At 32.0% G+C, this 18,052-nt stretch overlaps 2 protein-coding genes across 2 annotated transcripts in view; one reads left to right on the forward strand and one right to left on the reverse strand.

Moving 5' to 3' along the window:
- The window catches only part of HELRODRAFT_71319 (hypothetical protein), a gene marked incomplete at both ends in the record, with an annotated part of 15,040 nt that extends 9,673 nt beyond the window's left edge, over positions 1-5,367 (forward strand). Inside the window, 2 exons of the mRNA XM_009012091.1 lie at positions 431-580; positions 5,217-5,367. Of these exons, the coding sequence (XP_009010339.1) occupies positions 431-580; positions 5,217-5,367 (301 nt within the window). The remainder of the gene's footprint in view (positions 1-430; positions 581-5,216) is intronic.
- Positions 5,368-17,317: 11,950 nt separating this feature from the next.
- Positions 17,318-17,941, reverse strand: HELRODRAFT_166923 (hypothetical protein; the record flags this gene model as incomplete). Its single annotated transcript, XM_009012092.1, has 1 exon — positions 17,318-17,941. The coding sequence occupies one exon, from the start codon at positions 17,939-17,941 to the stop codon at positions 17,318-17,320; it is 624 nt and encodes a 207-aa protein (XP_009010340.1).
- Between the last annotated feature and the right edge of the window lie 111 nt (positions 17,942-18,052).

Consider the following 18,052-nt stretch of genomic DNA (forward strand, 5'->3'; position numbering starts at 1 on the left):
AATAAAATCATCAAATATGCTGACGACACCTATCTTATCATCCCTCAGACATAATCCAATCAGAACTCGACTCAGAACTGTCTGGTCAAAACAACTCAATCTGTCATTCATTTCAAAACACTTTAAACATATTAACGCTCAATAATTATTTGTCATTTGTTTAATATGTTTATTTTATTTCTCTAATGAACACATAAATTAATTATTTAGTCATTAACTAATTGATTAATTAATTTATTTATTTGTTTTTTAAAATCATTTTTTTATTTTCATTTCTTAAAACTTCTTACTCCAGAATTTACTTTTCTCTTTTTATAATAATATCTTTTATGTTATAACAGATTTTTTAAGAATATTAAAAAGTACAAAAATATTTTTTCAGCAATAAGGCTTATTCTTTATATTATTTAATTTCATTTTTATTCACCAGAGTCAGCGGTGTCTCTCCATTCTACTCAGATGGCAATGAGGAAACGTACAACAGCGTGAAACACGTAAGATACGACGTCCACTCTCTCTATCATAATGTCACAAAGCATTGTCTGAGATTCATTTATCAGACACTCAGGAGGAGTCCCAAGTATGCCACGCGTTTTTCAATTTATAATTATTTGTTGTTAGCTCCATCTATATGATATTAAATTTTTTTTATTTATCTTTGCGAAAATTTTTCTATGCGTGAAAGCAAGATGTTATATTTTTAAGAAGTAAAAATTTGTTTTTTCCAGAATTTTTAAGCTTTTATGATAATGTGTTTTTTCACTCAATCTAGCTATAAATTTTCTTTATCAAAAATTACAAAATTACAAAAATTAATAGTGAAAAGATTTGTTTATCTTAAAATCTAAAATTAATAATCGGATTTCCTAAATTTTCAATTTGTTAAGTGTTATATATATACTGCCTCCTTTTTTTAGTTGAAGATGAGCACATTTTCGTCTCTCATTTCTATGAACCCAGGACCACTGAGCCGGATGTCGGCAATTGTGTAATTGCAGATGACTGATAAGTCCGATCACTAGTTGATTACTTTTGAGTATCTATGTTGATCTTGTTGATGTTTCATCTGTGTCTGCTAAGTTTAAATTTTCTTTGATTATACTTGCAGCAAACTGACAAAAATTTACTCCAATTGCCCGACGCCAAATTGTGTGATTGTAAATCTATTTTTTCCATCTTTGGATATTGATTTGCATTTCTTGAGAGATATCCTTATGTTCCTATAATGTCCCTCCCCACAGAACGTTTTCCATTGCACAGTTCTTCATAAAAAAAAGTTTTTTTTAGAATAATCGCACAACGCATCTATCCAAACAATGATACATTTATTTCGCTATGTAGATGCTGTTCATTTGCGGCTTTGCAATATTACCTAATCTGGTATATAGTAACATCAATAAATTTGATGTAATTGTCTTTTTATGCTCTCTTAATTTTCAACATGTCAATGTGAAGGTTTTAACCTTTTGATGAATCTGATAGAATGAAAGACATGAATGTGACTGAAGCGACTCTTTCATCTCTTGCCAGATGCATCTGCACGTTTTAGGCAACTTGAGCTGGTTTCGGGTGCAATTGATGACTATCGTGCTTCATATGTTCCGCCCAAAACGCTTGATGGATGACGCCAGACCGTCCACAGGGTTTAATAAATATTTACTCTTAGCAGCTGCTGTCTAGTTTTTTTATATTTGGTAGCTGATGTTTTAGATTAGTAACTTAACTGCAGAGTAAATCATGCTCAAATTGGTTAGCATTCAAATAATTTGTTATACCCTCTGTCTAAACTGCTACTATTTTCAACATACATTTTACTTTTAATATAATTTTTGTTTACAGAACTTATAATAATAATAATGAAAACTCTTTTATTTCTTCAAAAGCCAAAATAAAAATAAAAATTACAATTAAATATAAAATGATCAATTATTATAATAGTTAAAAGATTAAAATAATAGATAATTTAACATCAATGCTCGTCATTATGAATGTGTACATGTACAAAAATGATAATAATATTACCTGATCTGGTATATAGTAACCTGGAAAATAATGGGAACATCTTTTATTTTTCACCATAAAAAAACATACAATGATAAAAATATATATATATATATAAGTTAATGTTAATTAAATAATGCGCAACGATAAAATTTTTAAAAATTGTATAAAATAATATTAAGGGTTAAGACCGTTTTGCTCATTGTGAAGTTAAGTGCAGAACGGTGAAATATATTTAATTAGCATTATAGCTTGTTCCTGTCACAGTAAATGTCATAATAATAATAATAATAATAATAATAATAACAAGAATAACAATAGAAACTCTTTTATTTCAACCAAAGTCGTTAAAAATGAAAGATAAAAGTAATTAATGAATGTAATAATGTTCAATAAAAACCACAACGCTTGTCTAGGACAAGTGCAAAACGGTAATGTATTCAAAATGGTTATGAAGTGTTCCTATCGCAATAAATGGTATAGGTCGATCTAATTACAGAGTCTATTAATTTGTTAATAAATGAAATTGGCCATGAGTTTTTAATTGGCGTCAAATTCAAAATATTGAAAAACCTATCGGAGTTATTTCAAATGTTTTTAGAAAAATTGAACAGTTCTTAAAGTCAGTGTTCAGACATAAATTCAAACTATTTTTGTATTTCGATAGTTTGTAGTTTCTTGATTTTGGCAGATTTATTTCATGGCACATCTTTACCTCGATTATTTCAATTTTGCGGTTGCACAGAATGGCGACGTCTGGACGGATGGAGTTGAACAGTTGCGATATTGGTTGAACCCCCTCTGACTCGATATCTGCGAATATCAAGCAATCCTCCTGGCAACATGTCTTTAACCAATTGACGATCTCAGAAAGAATTTTATTATGACGTTGTTCTGTATATCTTGTCAGCGCAGCAATCGATCCACAGTTGGACACAACATGTTTGTTAGTTTGCTTTGCGCAGCACATAGAGAATCTTGTGTCTTTCCCCATCTGACCAGATTGGCGTTTGTTGAGGAATAATATATTTTCTAGCAAATTTGTAAAGAGTTTCTGAGATTGTATCTAATTGTTTAGACTAATGGGATATTTGAGATGATATCACTTCGTTCACCGATTTGACCAGACAACCTTGACTCTGAAGCGACAACACATAATTCCAGCAGGCAGCTACGCGGTTGTCCTCTAGGCGCTTTAACGCCTGAGTTGTTGTTTCTGCATCTGAAAGCAAGTTATCCACCAGTTTGTAGTCTATTGACGTTTCGCGCCAGAGACAACGAATCTCAGCATTTCGGCTTGTTTTAAAGTAATTGCGGAGTTTCAGTCTTATTCTCCACGTTTTTTCTCTGGGCGAAACAATGTTGTGACCTCCGACCTTTAATGGTAGCTCAAGCATTTCTGACACACAGCCGCTAATTGGCATCGTCAGCCAATTTCTAGCAGCTTCTGCCACTAGGTTGTCCAAATTATTTGTGATCCACGTCAGCGAAAAGTTGTTACTGCGTAATTCAAAGTTTGATTGTGACGTGATAAATCTTTCTTAAGACTTACAGTTTCATCTCGATGGAAATACTTAGATCGATTGTGATATTTAACAGTCTTGTTAATTTGGAAACCACTTCTTCCTTGGCCTTTGAATCTTTTAATTCCGAGTCGTATATTTAACCTAGGTATTTGAATTCGGAGCCCAATTCAATGTCGTCCATTGTCAACCTAGGTAAAAATTGCTTATATGAGCCATCTTTTTTCATCATACCGAACACAACATTCTACTCTCATTTGCATATCTGACCATCTACACCAGGCTAATCATTCAAATCGATCAGTTTTTGAGCACTTTCCGATTTACGTGCTACTATTGCTGTATCATCTGCGAACTGTAACCACGATCTAGCTTTAGCATTTGACGTTAGTCCCCACAAGTAGCCGCATTGTTTAAATTCCTGGCCTTCCAAGATTTTCATTAAAAGATTAAAACAGAGGTTAAACAATAACAGCGAACACGGATCCCCCGGTAGCACACCTTTTTTAACTGGCAACAATGGTATAAGTTGATCGTTGATTGATACTGATATTGTATAGTTGGAGTAGATTGATAAAATTAAATCATGAGATAATTGAGGAACATGATGGTAGCGTAAAATGGAATTGATGAGATGATGGCTCACTTCACTGATCGCGTTTTGAAGATCTAGCAGAGCAATAATTATTGTGCGTTGATGCTTTTTTGCATCCTTCATCAAGTGTGTTAGCATCTGTGTGTGTTCAGCCAGACCATCGACTGTTGGGAAGAATCCCTTCTGAACGTCTGTACTGATGAAATTATTTTTAGGAGGAAGTTGTGTAAACGATTCTTTATTAAAGTAGAGAATATTTTGTATAATACGGGCTGCACAGTTATGGGGCAAAAGTTTGCTGGATCATTCGTTTCACCCTTTTTGTAAATAAATTGTTGAAGCTTTTCTCCACCATATCGGGATGGTTGCAGCGGACACGGTGTGGCCTTGGCCTTGCATTTACGAATGATCGCAGCGACTTCATTGTAGGTCGTTTTTCAATGTCTTCTCTAAATGATGGTTCCGGTAGGGAAGGAATCCAGTCTGGAAAATAGAATGAGGATCTCACGTTAGCCATCAATCCATTGCGGAAAAAATTTTTCCTGTCGGCCACACTGAACTGAGGAGATACATTTGTAGATGATGAAAACGACGATCTGCATGCCTTCCAAAAGTTGTTGTTGAATTGATTTGTAGCTTGTGCGGGGTACGTTTTCTTTGACGATTTTAATTTCAGTCTATTTTGTATTAATTTACTCAGCTTTGAGATATTGTTGTTGAAAATCTTGTTGCATGTCTTGAGCTTTCAATTGTTTTAGTTCTTTTTTCAACTGTTTGATTGTGCGGTCGATTATCAAATTTGCTTTAGTTTTTTCAACGCCATAGGTTTTTCTGAAGTAGGTGTAAATTATTTGCTGAAAATGTGTCGCAAAATTATTGATATCCATGTTGTTAATAAGAATTATAATAATAATATTCATAATAACAATATATTATTTATACAGCGGTCTATACTTAGCGTCATGGAGGCTAAAATTATATATTTTTATGATTACAATCGTGTAGTTTTCTGTATTTTTTTGTGTGAAATTAGTTCAACATTATTATTACTCATTTAGTCATTCATTATTTGCATTTACTTTTGTTATCAATCGAAGGAGTCGCTTGAATGTGGAAGAATGTTTGGAGCACAAATGGCTGATGTTGCATCACTCCATCATTAAAATGAAAAAAGCTTCTATTTTTCCCACTGATAAATTGAAGTATTATCTTGAAGACTATAATAGTAAGTTCATCATTATCTATTAGAAATATTTTTCCCATTAGCATTACATAAATTATTACCATTATAAATATTTGATTCTGATACTCTTGAAATAAATCTTGAAACAATATTTTTCAATCTAGAGTGTAAACGTTTTTTGCAATCGTTATTTTATCGTGATGCTTTGAATCATTTTTTCAACAGCTTTACAAGTTAATATTTTATAAGTTATTTAAAATTTGAAAATTTTCAAGATGTTTCAATTTTTAAGTTATTTAAAAGTTGAAAATTCAAGATATGATTTTGAAGTCATTTTAAAGTTGAAAATTTTTAAGATGTTATGTTACCGGGCTAAAACTATTTTAACAAAAACTGTTGGTTTTTTATATGCTTTAATATTGTTATATTGATTGTTTATAGCGCTCTTCAAAATTTACTTATCTTTTTTATCACCATAATTAAACATCACAGTACAATTTTTGAATTTTTTTATTATAAAAATTTACCATTTTTTTGAGGACAAAAAGCTTTGTTTCAAAATAACAAAATGTTTTGTAAATGGATATGTTCAATTAATTATTAGTTACAATTTTCAGCCATATCTCAGACATGTTTCGATAAATTTAATTTTTAATCATCATTAACTTTTGTAGTTTTGGTTTTCATTCGACTGATCATTTTCGGTAATTTAGTTGATTGATTGATTTGCTATGTAAATTGCACTATAAAAAATTATCGTCATTGATTGATTGATTTGATTGATTGATTTGATTGATTGATTTTATATGACCAGGTCGACGTAGTAAAAGTGCAAGCACGCTATCACGCATTGTGGAGACATTTGGTCTGTCGGTGAATCCAGCTGATGATGACTTCACTGTCAAATTTGTCGACGAAGAAAATGATGGCGATGATGATTACTTTGTCAACAGGAAAATATCCAGAAAACGATTTTTAGAATGAATATTTTGATTAATAATAAGATAAAGTAATTGTTATTCGTTTTCGACATTATACAACAAATGCTTTAGATTTTAAATTAGTTGACGCCAAAGTTTGCAGAATTTATTTAGTATTGTTTCATTGTGTGCATGTGAAGGGATTGTTTTACTTATTAAAGGATTAAGACGGCACATTATATTAATATTATTTTTTTAAATTAAGTTTTATCAAACTTGTGCAATTTTTTTGCATAAATTATTTATTTCATGTTTAATTCAATCCTACCCTCAATTTAAAAATATATTAATTAAACGTAGAAGCCTAACAAATCTTGCTGGAAATCTCTGCGAGCTAACTAAAACTTATTGTAACTAATATTCAGACTGTGATTTTTTGCCTCCAGCTATTCGGTGCTTCTTTAATTTTAACTTATTTGGAAACCTCATTGAAACAAGAGCGTTTTTCGGATTTGGTGTTGCTTACTTATGCGGCAATTAAACTTTAAGCAAGTTGAATCAAGTTGTTTTGATAGTTTCAAGTGTCTTTGACAGCTTTGTCCAGTGCAACCGTATAAAAAATACCTTCGTAAAACGATGGGATTATCGCTGCAGATTATTCGTCAGTTTACTCCATTCGCACAGTATACAATTATAGACAATAAATATTTTGTGACGGTTTTCATGCAAGAATAGGTTATACTTACAATATAGGTGGATGGGAAGCACCGTAAAGCTTTGCTGGTTTGGCCATTAAGCGCACTCGTCACTACACTCTAAACTTTTGATTGTCATCAATTTTTACTAGAATATTACAAAAAGCAAATCTTACGTGGTCAAATTTTTTTAATAAAATTAAAATTTCATCAAATTTCATCAGAAAATAAATGTAGAAAAATGAAGAAGACCCGTTAGTATGCAGATATATTAATATAAACGACGCGTGTCGGTACACTGAGCTTTCTAACTAACAAAATATAAATGCAACATATTTTATTATCTCAAAATAAAAATGAAAAAAAACACATTCATAGGCACTGTGAAAAGGGGTCCGTTTTAAACACATCGAGCGCAGCCACCTTAACTAAACATGAATTGTCACATCATTAAATGCACAAACAATGATTTGTAAGTTTAAAAAAAATCAATTAGTTCAGTTCTTAATACATTTCAACAAAAACCGTCTTTTATTAAGTTATTCTACATTTTAACACTAAAAAACGTGCGTAAGTCAAGTTGTCTTAGATTGGTTGGATATCATTTAAATATTTTCCGTCCATGATTTTTTTTATTTACCATTAAATAATTATTAAAAGAAGCGAAAAGCTGTGGGAATGGAAATACACGAGAAAAAAACGAAAAATTAATAAGACGAATAAATATAACTGTTGGTAAATATAATTATATGCCACTCACTCGATGGTTTGCCGCCAAACGATAATAACTATTAATTTTTACTGGCATTAAACCAAAAGAAGAATTTGAAATTTTATTATACAGACACTTTTTCAAATTGTTATTTGTTTTGAAGGAGTTTGCAAGATTTGCTGCTAAATCGATGTGCTTCAACGTTAAGGCAAATTTGTGGGTTATCAAATGGTTTAGTATCACGTGTGAAGTCATGAATAATTCTAATTTTGTTATAATCATCTTTATGAGATTTAATTTTTGATTTCCGAGTTGGCAAACTTAATAATGACAGGGCACGGAATGGTGGCGCCTTCAATTTTTCTTCAGTACTTAGTAAATATGTCTTGTGTGAAAGTGTGAAAGATAGTAGAAACAATATCTTCATCTTTTTTGGTTGACTTTTTAAGTTGAAAATCACAATATTATTTTCACTTTCATTAAATGTGTCGGCTATTTCTAATGGACACTTCATACTTTTTACGTAATTATTAACTGCGTCGTTATGTTATTTAATTAATGATATATAATTGACATAAATAAAAAACAAAATCATTTAACGATTCATCGAAAATAACATTAAAAGCATCAGTTCTGATTGGTTTATCATTATTTTTAAGTATACAAACTGTTTTAATTTGTCAAAATCATTGCATAGTTCTTTGTTCAGAAATTTTCTAAATTTCAATATTCATTTTTTCGTTTTTTTTACAAGAGAGGTTTAATTAATGCCATCAAACTGTCAAATGACCTGAGGCAATCGCAAATACATTTTAGATTATTACAATTATTCATGGCGGGTAAAGTATCTTAAGATATACATTTTGCAGGGGAAACATAAAACACACCACTTTTACTACTTTTCGTCAAACGTCTTTCAATTTCCGCCATGTTTCATGCCTTACAAATAGCTCAAGCTGTACCACGGGGTGATGGGTGATTATAAGCAATTTTCTCGTGATGGGTGAAGAACAACTTTTTGATCAAATTCCGACAAAAACGGTCCGTGACAAAATGCTATTATATTTGAACAGAAGAACTTGATTTATTTCAAAATTATACAAAGTTTTAAGATAGAGATTTAATTTTTCGGAACCGCAAAAAAACTGGCTTACATCAGCCAATTAATTGATTGACTCCACTATATAGAAAATACATAATTAGGTAACTAACAATATATAACACTGATCGGCCGATAATATTAGTACTATGCAATAATAATAGTAAATAATAATACTATGCACACAAGCGTGCGTAATAATTCAGAACTTTAATTGTGAATAGCATAAATTAAAATGAGTTTAAATTTCATCTACATACATATTGTACAAAAAAACAAATGTAAAATATAAATAAATAATCTTTATCTACATATATATTGTACGAAGAAATAAATTTAATGTTTATGACGACAAATTAAAGTAGCATTTATAAAATTTTGAAACTATTTCATCGTTAATTAAAATGTGTGAAAACACACATATAAAAAATATAACACTGTAACAAAAATGAAAATAATAATACGAAACAATATTAAAACTGTCAATAAAAACAATAAAATTAAAATACGAATCTACTAAGCAAACCAAAAAACATCATCCATGATAATGGAAAACATTAACTGTACTAAAATACCAGATTCAATACTAGATAGAAGTCACCTGATATGTTCATTCACTTGCAAAATTGGTGTTTGTTTATACCAAAAATCTGAATATGCCGGAGTCACTGACACCAAATTATCAAGAAAACCTACTATGCACGCAATCTGACGCTATCAAAAACCACCTGAAAGATAAACACAATATACAACCCACTGGCGACATCCTTGATAACAATATTGAAGTTACATTATAATAATAACAAGCAAGAACTAAAAATTGTAGAATCACTTTTCATTGAACAAAGACATCCCATTATAAATATTCAACAAAGGGCCACTGCCGTTCTATCATCCCTTAAATTTAGAAAATGACTTTACCGAGCAGACACACAAAGAGATACAAAGAACACATAAAAACTTTAATTAACATAAAGAGATACAAAGAACTCTTAAATAATTTAATTCTTTTTAATATAAGAACAAAGTAACTAACTTATATAAGGACATGAGCAACACGAAAATTAACATTGATAATGGAAATATGAACATGAAAAGCTTTTCTGTTTCAAACATGCACACAAATTTTGTGTATGAGTTAAATAAACTTAATAATCAACTGAAATTCATTGTAATAATATTTGGGAAAATAAATAGAAAATTAAGCTACGCTGAAAATGCTGCGATTTTTCTAGACCTATATATATATATATATATATATATATAATAAAAATATAGTAATTAGCACAATAAAACATAACACAAAAGCATTTAGTATTTTTAGTATTTTCAGCATTCAGATAAGATTTTTGTTTTTCTAGTCTCGACCGTCTCAACAGTTTTATTCAACAGTTCCTGTCGTTTATATGATGCATCACCGAAGCGGCGTGATGGTATGACAGAAAAGTGCCTGGCTCTTTTATTGCAGTGACCGTATTCTATTGCAAAGAGATGCCCGCCTATCACATGCAATGTGTGTGGTGCGCTGTTTCACCTTTGTTTGATGCTTATGCCTCTGCACGGCTTCGAGGAGAGTTGTAAATAAATCATTCCATGTTTAATTTTTACAAAGTTTATTTTTAGAAATTTTTTAATTTTGGGAATTTCATTCGTATTTACGATAACAAAAACTGAACATTTTTCATGATGCTGTAGCTGCTATGTTTAAAAATGAAATTTTGAAAAATATTTTTTTTTTAATTTCAATAGAACTATTTAATTATTTTTTCAATTTATGGCACGTTTAAAATTCTTTTTTAAATAATTTTACTCTAAATGTTATATCTTCATGGCTATAAAATTTAATTAATTTCAAAGGAATCATTGCATGGAATGAAGAATGAAATTCACTGTCAAAATTTTATGTTTTACAAATATACTTACTCTTTGTTGTTAAAAAATGACTAATAGGTTGTTTTTAATAAATATATAGTATATAAGCACCTTTTTATGCATGAAATCTTTTTCCAGAAAAAATCCTATATAACAAAATTTCTATATAAAGTATTTCTTGAGGTCCGGCTGTATATTTTCCTACATTAGCATTAATCGAGCGTTTGATGTCACAGCCTATAACAAGTCGGATCAATTTTATGTTTTTTCATTCGAATTCCATCGTTGTTCTCTTTCTATTTTCCGCTGTTAAAAACACTGGTCGGCCCCTAGACCACTTCAAAAAATTAGATGTCTGGCTACATTTGAAACCCTGCTGAAATTTCAATTAATTTTGCACTGATTTTCAAGTTTTGTAAAACTACGCATTTAATAAATCATTTATCGTGAGCTTCAAAAACCTGAATTTGAAAGTGTAAACCACTGTTTGCAATAATAAAAAAATAATATTAAAAAGCATAACTTTAACATTAGACATTTAAACTTAGGGTTTGAGTGGTAGTAAGATTTACTTAAAAGATTAAGTTATGGTAATGAATGTTTGCATTCATATAATTTACAAACTCTTCAGAAAGCATGCACAAACCTTTCGCATTTGCAAGCGCATTACCTCTGTGCATCGAGTATACAATGCGGATGTATTTAAAATAAATATGGGCTACTTGAAAATGTTTAAACAGAATCTTAAAGCACTGCTGATAAAATCATTAAAAATGTTAAAAAGTTGTTTTTTTATTTTATTACTTAAAATAGTGATCAGCGATACCTTAGAAGAAAAGGCTCAAAATAATGGTAGGCTTGGATTTTTAATTAATTTGTTTTTTACATCTAATATGTTAACATTTTATTTTAATTTTAAAATTATGAACACGAAGGTTAAATATAGGCTGCTTGTTATAAATTCTTATCTCTCTAGCGATTGTACGTTGCAAATTATTATTATATTGCACTATTTTGTTATATTATATTATATATATAATATTATATATATATATATATATATTTTATGTATTCCACTGAATTGTTGGCAATGACCAATTTAAAGTATGTCATTTTAATTTTTAGAATTTTTGTAAACTGTCTTCACCTACTGTAAATAAACAGGAATTTGACTTAACAATCAATCATTCAATCACTCAATCAATCAATCAATCACTCAATCAATCAATCAATCAATCAATCAATCAATCAATCAATCAATCAATCAATCAATCAATCAATCAATCAATCAATCAATCAATCAATCAATCAATCAATCAATCAATCAATCAATCAATCAATCAATCAATCAATCAATCAATCAATCAATCAATCAGTTTGTTTCTACAAGGCCATTTTCGCGATGTTCAACAGTGCTCCTCAATGTGTCTTAGTAACAGTTATCACGCGAATCGCATTCGAAATCATCTTTAAGAAAGATAAACTTGCGAGTTAATGTAACTAAGTAGTTGAATAAGCTGGTGAGATGATGTCACTCAGGATTTATTAAAACATAATAGTTCAAACTTTGAAGGGTTCAGGTTATGGTACATAGAATCACTCAAAGAGATAATAGAAAAAAAGTGTAAAGAAAAATAATGAAAAACGCTAGATATAGGAAAAGAATTATAGATTTGGAGTCATTAGCATATAGCTGACTAGTAAACAAAGTTTTTTAATAATACGAAGTAGTTCAAAGGTATTAAGTACAAATAGAAAAAGATACCCCCAAAAATAAAAATATAGGAGTTAATTATTAATAAAAAGCAAAAGAGAAACGATTTTCATACGGGAATCACTGGCACAAAATGTACTGGAGATGACTCAAATCAGCTCACGCCTAATGCTAATTAAACTCAGAATGGGAAAACAAATTCTGACTGTTTTCTCCGTTTATGCACCACATACGCCAAAAATGACTTCTGGCACACAATTTCAGATACCGCCAGGAAAACACCATCATCAGAGATACCATTGATATGTGGCAACCTCAACGACCATGTTGGAGATAAAGCAAATGGGTTCCATGGGTCTCAAAACGAAGACGGTGTACGGATTCTCAAATCCATGAACTTTCCCTGTTGAACACCTATTTCAAGAAGAAGGCAGAGCATTTGATCAAATATAAAAGCGGAATGTTATGCACACAAATTCACTTTATTGTCGTCAGACAACAACACAGACAACTATTTAAAAATACCAAAATCATTCCAGGCGAAGCATGCATCCCTCAACATCGATTGCTAGCGGCCGATAGGATCACGCCCTGTGACTGATCGAATGCCTACTAGAATAAAGACATGGAAACTGAAGAATTCCATGTTCAAGGAGAAATTTGAGAAGTTGGTATCGTCACAGCTAGATCGTCTGAAAAAGGTAGACATAATCTGGAATTTTTTTCAGGACACCCTAGTGAACGCTACAACAACTGTATGTGGAAAATCTGAACCAAAACGCCAGCACAACCGCGAAACTTGGCGGTGGAACGAGACGGTGCAAATCGCTATTGCCAGTAATAAAGCAGCTTTCAAACAATGGCAGAAGACGAAAACTGATGAAGATCAAAAGACATACCAATTAAAGAATTAAAGAAAAATACAGAAGCAAAATGTCAGGTTGCAAGAGCTCGTGCAAATCAATGCAAGGTATAACTGACTAGAAGTTAAGGCGGACAAATTCGTTTACTCTACCGGATAGTAAATCAGACCAAAACACTGCAAAAGGGTATAGTTGGTGCCACATGCATAAAGAATAATAAAGGCACCATAATAACTTTGCAGAAAAAAATGAAGGATCACTGGAAGGATAACTTCGACCAGTTATTGAATGATACAAATTCTATTGTGGTGGACTTTGATGCAATTCAGAGCATCACAGCTGAAGAGCTTACGGATGCGCTGAAGGCAATGAAGAGGCTAAAGCGGATGGTCCGTTTGGACTTACAAATGATATAATCAAGTCATCTGGTGAGGCAGGCATCCGAACCCTCTTACACATCTGTCGGCAGATGTGGAGTAAATCGATGCTACCAGTGAAATGGGACAGTTGCACAACCGTGCCGATATATAAAAAAAAGAAGATCAGCTGAAAATTTCCTTATATCGGGTTATACGTCTTTTGAAACATTCTCTAAAAGTTATTGAAAAAGTCAATGAGAGAAGACTGCTGTCGTGCGTGTCATGGCAGGAAGAACAATTTGGGTTAGGGTTATATAAATAAAATTTTAACTCGAGGGAGGCCATCATCCTGATGGTGGCCTCCCTCGGAACAAGATGCAGCCAGAAAGCTTGAGATCTGGAATACCCAGCTCGCCGAACACGGGCTAAAGGTAAACTTTGACAAAACAAAAACTATAATTACCGGTGGTACCGCTGAGCCTGTAGTCTCTGGCCATTGGCCATGTTCGGTGTGTAGGGCTGAAGTCGGAAGCAACTCAATCAAATATCTACAATGTCAGCGGTGGTGTCACAAATGACGCTCGAGAATTTCCGGCTCACTGTGCATCAACCGCGACAACTGGGCCCAGATTACCGGGATCGAAACTGTTACTTCATTTCAGTATTTGGAAAATGTGCTAGATTGTACTAGAACAGCTGATGCTGCCGTTCATGGACATACGTGTGGCGTGGGGCAGATGGCACCTTCTTGCCTCAGAGCTTTACAACACAGCTATGCGTTCTGTTCGGATGTATGGTGAAGAGACGTAGCCGATGACAACAAAACTCGAACAGCAGTTTTACCAAACTGACATAAAGATGTTTGTTGGATGCAGCATGTTGGCCTAAAGTACTATATCCATACAACCGAAATTCTGAACCGATCGGGACTGTGCACGTTGAAGGATGCATGTCGTCGTCATTGCCTACGATGGTTTGGCCATGTGAAGCAAAGAGAAAACGATACAATATTTTCCGTTACTGAGCACCAGGTGCCTGGCACTCGCCCAAGAGGTCGCCCAAAAATGTCCTTGACGCAGCCCATACAGGAGGACTTGAAGGCACTTGATCTTAAGGAGACCGACGCAATGGATAGATCGGCTTGGAGACAGAAGCTGTTGAATGGAATAAAAAAGTTCGACCCATAACGGATGCTGTGAATTAAGCAGAAATGAAAAAATAGATGAAAAGAATTGATTATAAACAAAAATAATGTTCTCAAAATTAAAAAAAAACAAAGTTCGATGAAAAATGTAATGGTGAATCGAAATGAGATTATGTAATAAAAAAAAGGCAACATCATAAAGTTACCTACATTTTATCACATATCCAGAAGATACAAAATAAGATAAACAAAATATCAAGGTTGAATGATATTTAGTGTGGGTTAGGGTCGAAACGGACACTTGAACTTCTAACAACTAAATGTTAATTTATGTCCTACATAATTTTTTAACCATTAACGTTTTGGCAGTTTTTGCAGCAGTTTCTGAGCTCGAAAGATATAAAATAAATTAATAATTACACCGAGGTTGCGATTCCTCCTTTGGTACAAAATTACTCAGATTATTTTTATAATTTGAGTAATATTAAAATAATATTAAATATTATATAAACATTTTGCTTAATTGCAGTTTGTTACTTTATCTATTTTTGTGAATTTCATTTTTTTATCAATATAATATGTACTAGGATATTTAATGTATTCCTTCATTACTGCAATATTGTATATACGCTGGCAGATTACACATACAGCACCTCAATTATGCTCGACAATAAAATAACTGCTGCTCCATCCATTATTGAAAACTTTTTCTTTATCATCAATTTTTCGTTTTTTCAAATTTTAACTGCAAAAATTTTTAAAAATTAAAAAGCTAAAATAAATTACAAAATACAATGAAATTCATTCAAATCAAGAAATAAAAGCATAAAGAATAATTTTAGTACATAATTATCCCACAGCATTTTAACAACGAAATTAAACACTGAAACTGTAACTAAACTGCAAATATTATAAAAGTTAAAACGAGATACCTCCAGTATTTTTTAAAATGGCTGTTTATAACAACAACGAAAGATTAATAATAAGTACATTTTCATAGGCTTGATCAAACCACATAACTAGAATAAATATAACGGCTTTCGCTCACTTTTAACGGTCGAACAAGGAGCTTACTTTCGGAGGGTATTTGGAGGGTGATTTTTTAACGTTCGAGTCAAAAGTTACGATCGTATATTTACTAATTTCAGAAGATTGATTTTAATTAAAATGTTAAAATTTTATTTTTTTTAATTGTTATTCAATGTGGTAATTAATTACTTTTATTTGGTATAAATTTAAAAAAAAATAAAATCGATCTTAACGAAAATAATTAAAAGTTGAAAAAATTTAGGTTCTTTGCATATCCCTGCTTCAACCCATAAGAAAGTGTTGTATATTGGTAAGAAGGCCTTCACTTGGATCAAACTTTAAAATAGCATTTTATTTAATAAAATCAGTTTTGAATTTAATAAGATTAAAATATATGAAAGGCTATTATATTGGCATTAAAAATTAATCATGATTTTTAGTACAATAATTATTTTGTAGTTTAACACCGAGAACCACTTGGAGCTGTCTAGCGGGTTAGGTTGTGACTCACGGGCCCCAGTTGCACTTTCCTAGCTTTGACAAGCCATTTTGACCAATACCGGTTTTTCCCGGTCAATCAGCTTTTATTTTATAAATTACAAAAGATATTATTGTAATATTTTAACGTTTGTTACTACAGACACCAATGTTATAACTTCAATGATCTCTACATTTCCAACTCTAATGTTGTAGCTTCCAACGATCTCCAAGTGTTTGTTATTCCGTAGGTTCAAGATTTTCGATAGATGAACACAACCACTTCAAACGCAAACTTTGTTAAACGTTTATTTGAATGCCAATAGTAACAGAAACACTAAGCTAATCCAAGTAACTACATGAATCATAATTTTAACTTCGCATCAAACATCGCTATCCACAGATCCTTATAGAGTTTTACACTAGAATTTTATCAGATTTTATATCTTTTTACAATCTTCTAAGGTTTACAATACAAAAATTACAAATATAGCAAAACTAACAGTAATTAGGACAACAAAGAATATAACACAATTTTATAACATTACTCCCACCTTAGTCTGTTAGTCCCTAACAAAAGCGTTATTATTTTATTCCGATGAAACCTAACTCTAACTTTAACCTATCCAAATGAACAACTTTTATCTTTGCCCGCTGTCTCTCATATTTTTGGATCCTGTAAACCACGTCATTTATCTTGTTAATGATTTTGTTCCGAATTTCCAATTCCTTGGGAGTTTCACCTTTTCCTCGGCGTAGGTTTTAAAACTAGGTTAAATTTTTGTTGTTTCGGTTCCTCTAGCCATAGGCAGACGTTGAGGTCTTTTCTTGATTTTGCTGGCATTTGAAGCAAGTGCTTTCTTTTACTGAGTTTATGATATGAGTTGTTGAATGATTAGATAGATAGCTTAGATGCATGTTGCAATTGTTGTTGTTTTCATTTCATTTCTGATTTAATTATCATCAGCAATGAAGCCGTCATTAAAATCATCATACGGGTAGACGAGAACCAAGCTGTTTTTCCATTTGTGTGTTGGAGGTTTTTTTCGAACTTGAGCAATCATCGTCTGTCATCAATTCGTGTCCTGATTGAACGTTCACATTAACATTAACATCAAGGACATCGTTAACTTATGAACAACGACACCAGTGATTTAACGATTTCCAAGGAATGTTTTGATGTTTTGATGTTGCCTTTAACATTTGTTTTATAGGATCCGGAAAAGCAAACTCATCAGGATCGATTTCTTCTTTTATTAGAGCGTCCCTTAGGCGGTTTATCAACACTGCCCTCGCGCTTTTCGAGACAAGATTTTGTTGTCGTAGTTTCTTGCTGAGATAAGTTGTAATGAGTTTTTCTAATGCTGGCATACCAAAAGTTTTGATGTCTAATTTTGTTTCCGTGTTCTCGTTTGCCACTTCGTTAGGTGCGGTTTTTCCATTGGCTGCTCGTAATTCGACTATAATTGCCTTTAACATTTGTTTTATAGGATCCGGAAAAGCAAACTCATCAGGATCGATTTCTTCTTTTATTAGAGCGTCCCTTAGGCGGTTTATCAACACTGCCCTCGCGCTTTTCGAGACAAGATTTTGTTGTCGTAGTTTCTTGCTGAGATAAGTTGTAATGAGTTTTTCTAATGCTGGCATACCAAAAGTTTTGATGTCTAATTTTGTTTCCGTGTTCTCGTTTGCCACTTCGTTAGGTGCGGTTTTTCCATTGGCTGCTCGTAATTCGACTATAATTGCCTTTAACATTTGTTTTATAGGATCCGGAAAAGCAAACTCATCAGGATCGATTTCTTCTTTTATTAGAGCGTCCCTTAGGCGGTTTATCAACACTGCCCTCGCGCTTTTCGAGACAAGATT

Source organism: Helobdella robusta (genome assembly GCF_000326865.2).
Source record: "Helobdella robusta unplaced genomic scaffold HELROscaffold_10, whole genome shotgun sequence".
Classification (NCBI taxonomy): Eukaryota; Metazoa; Annelida; class Clitellata; order Rhynchobdellida; family Glossiphoniidae; genus Helobdella; species Helobdella robusta.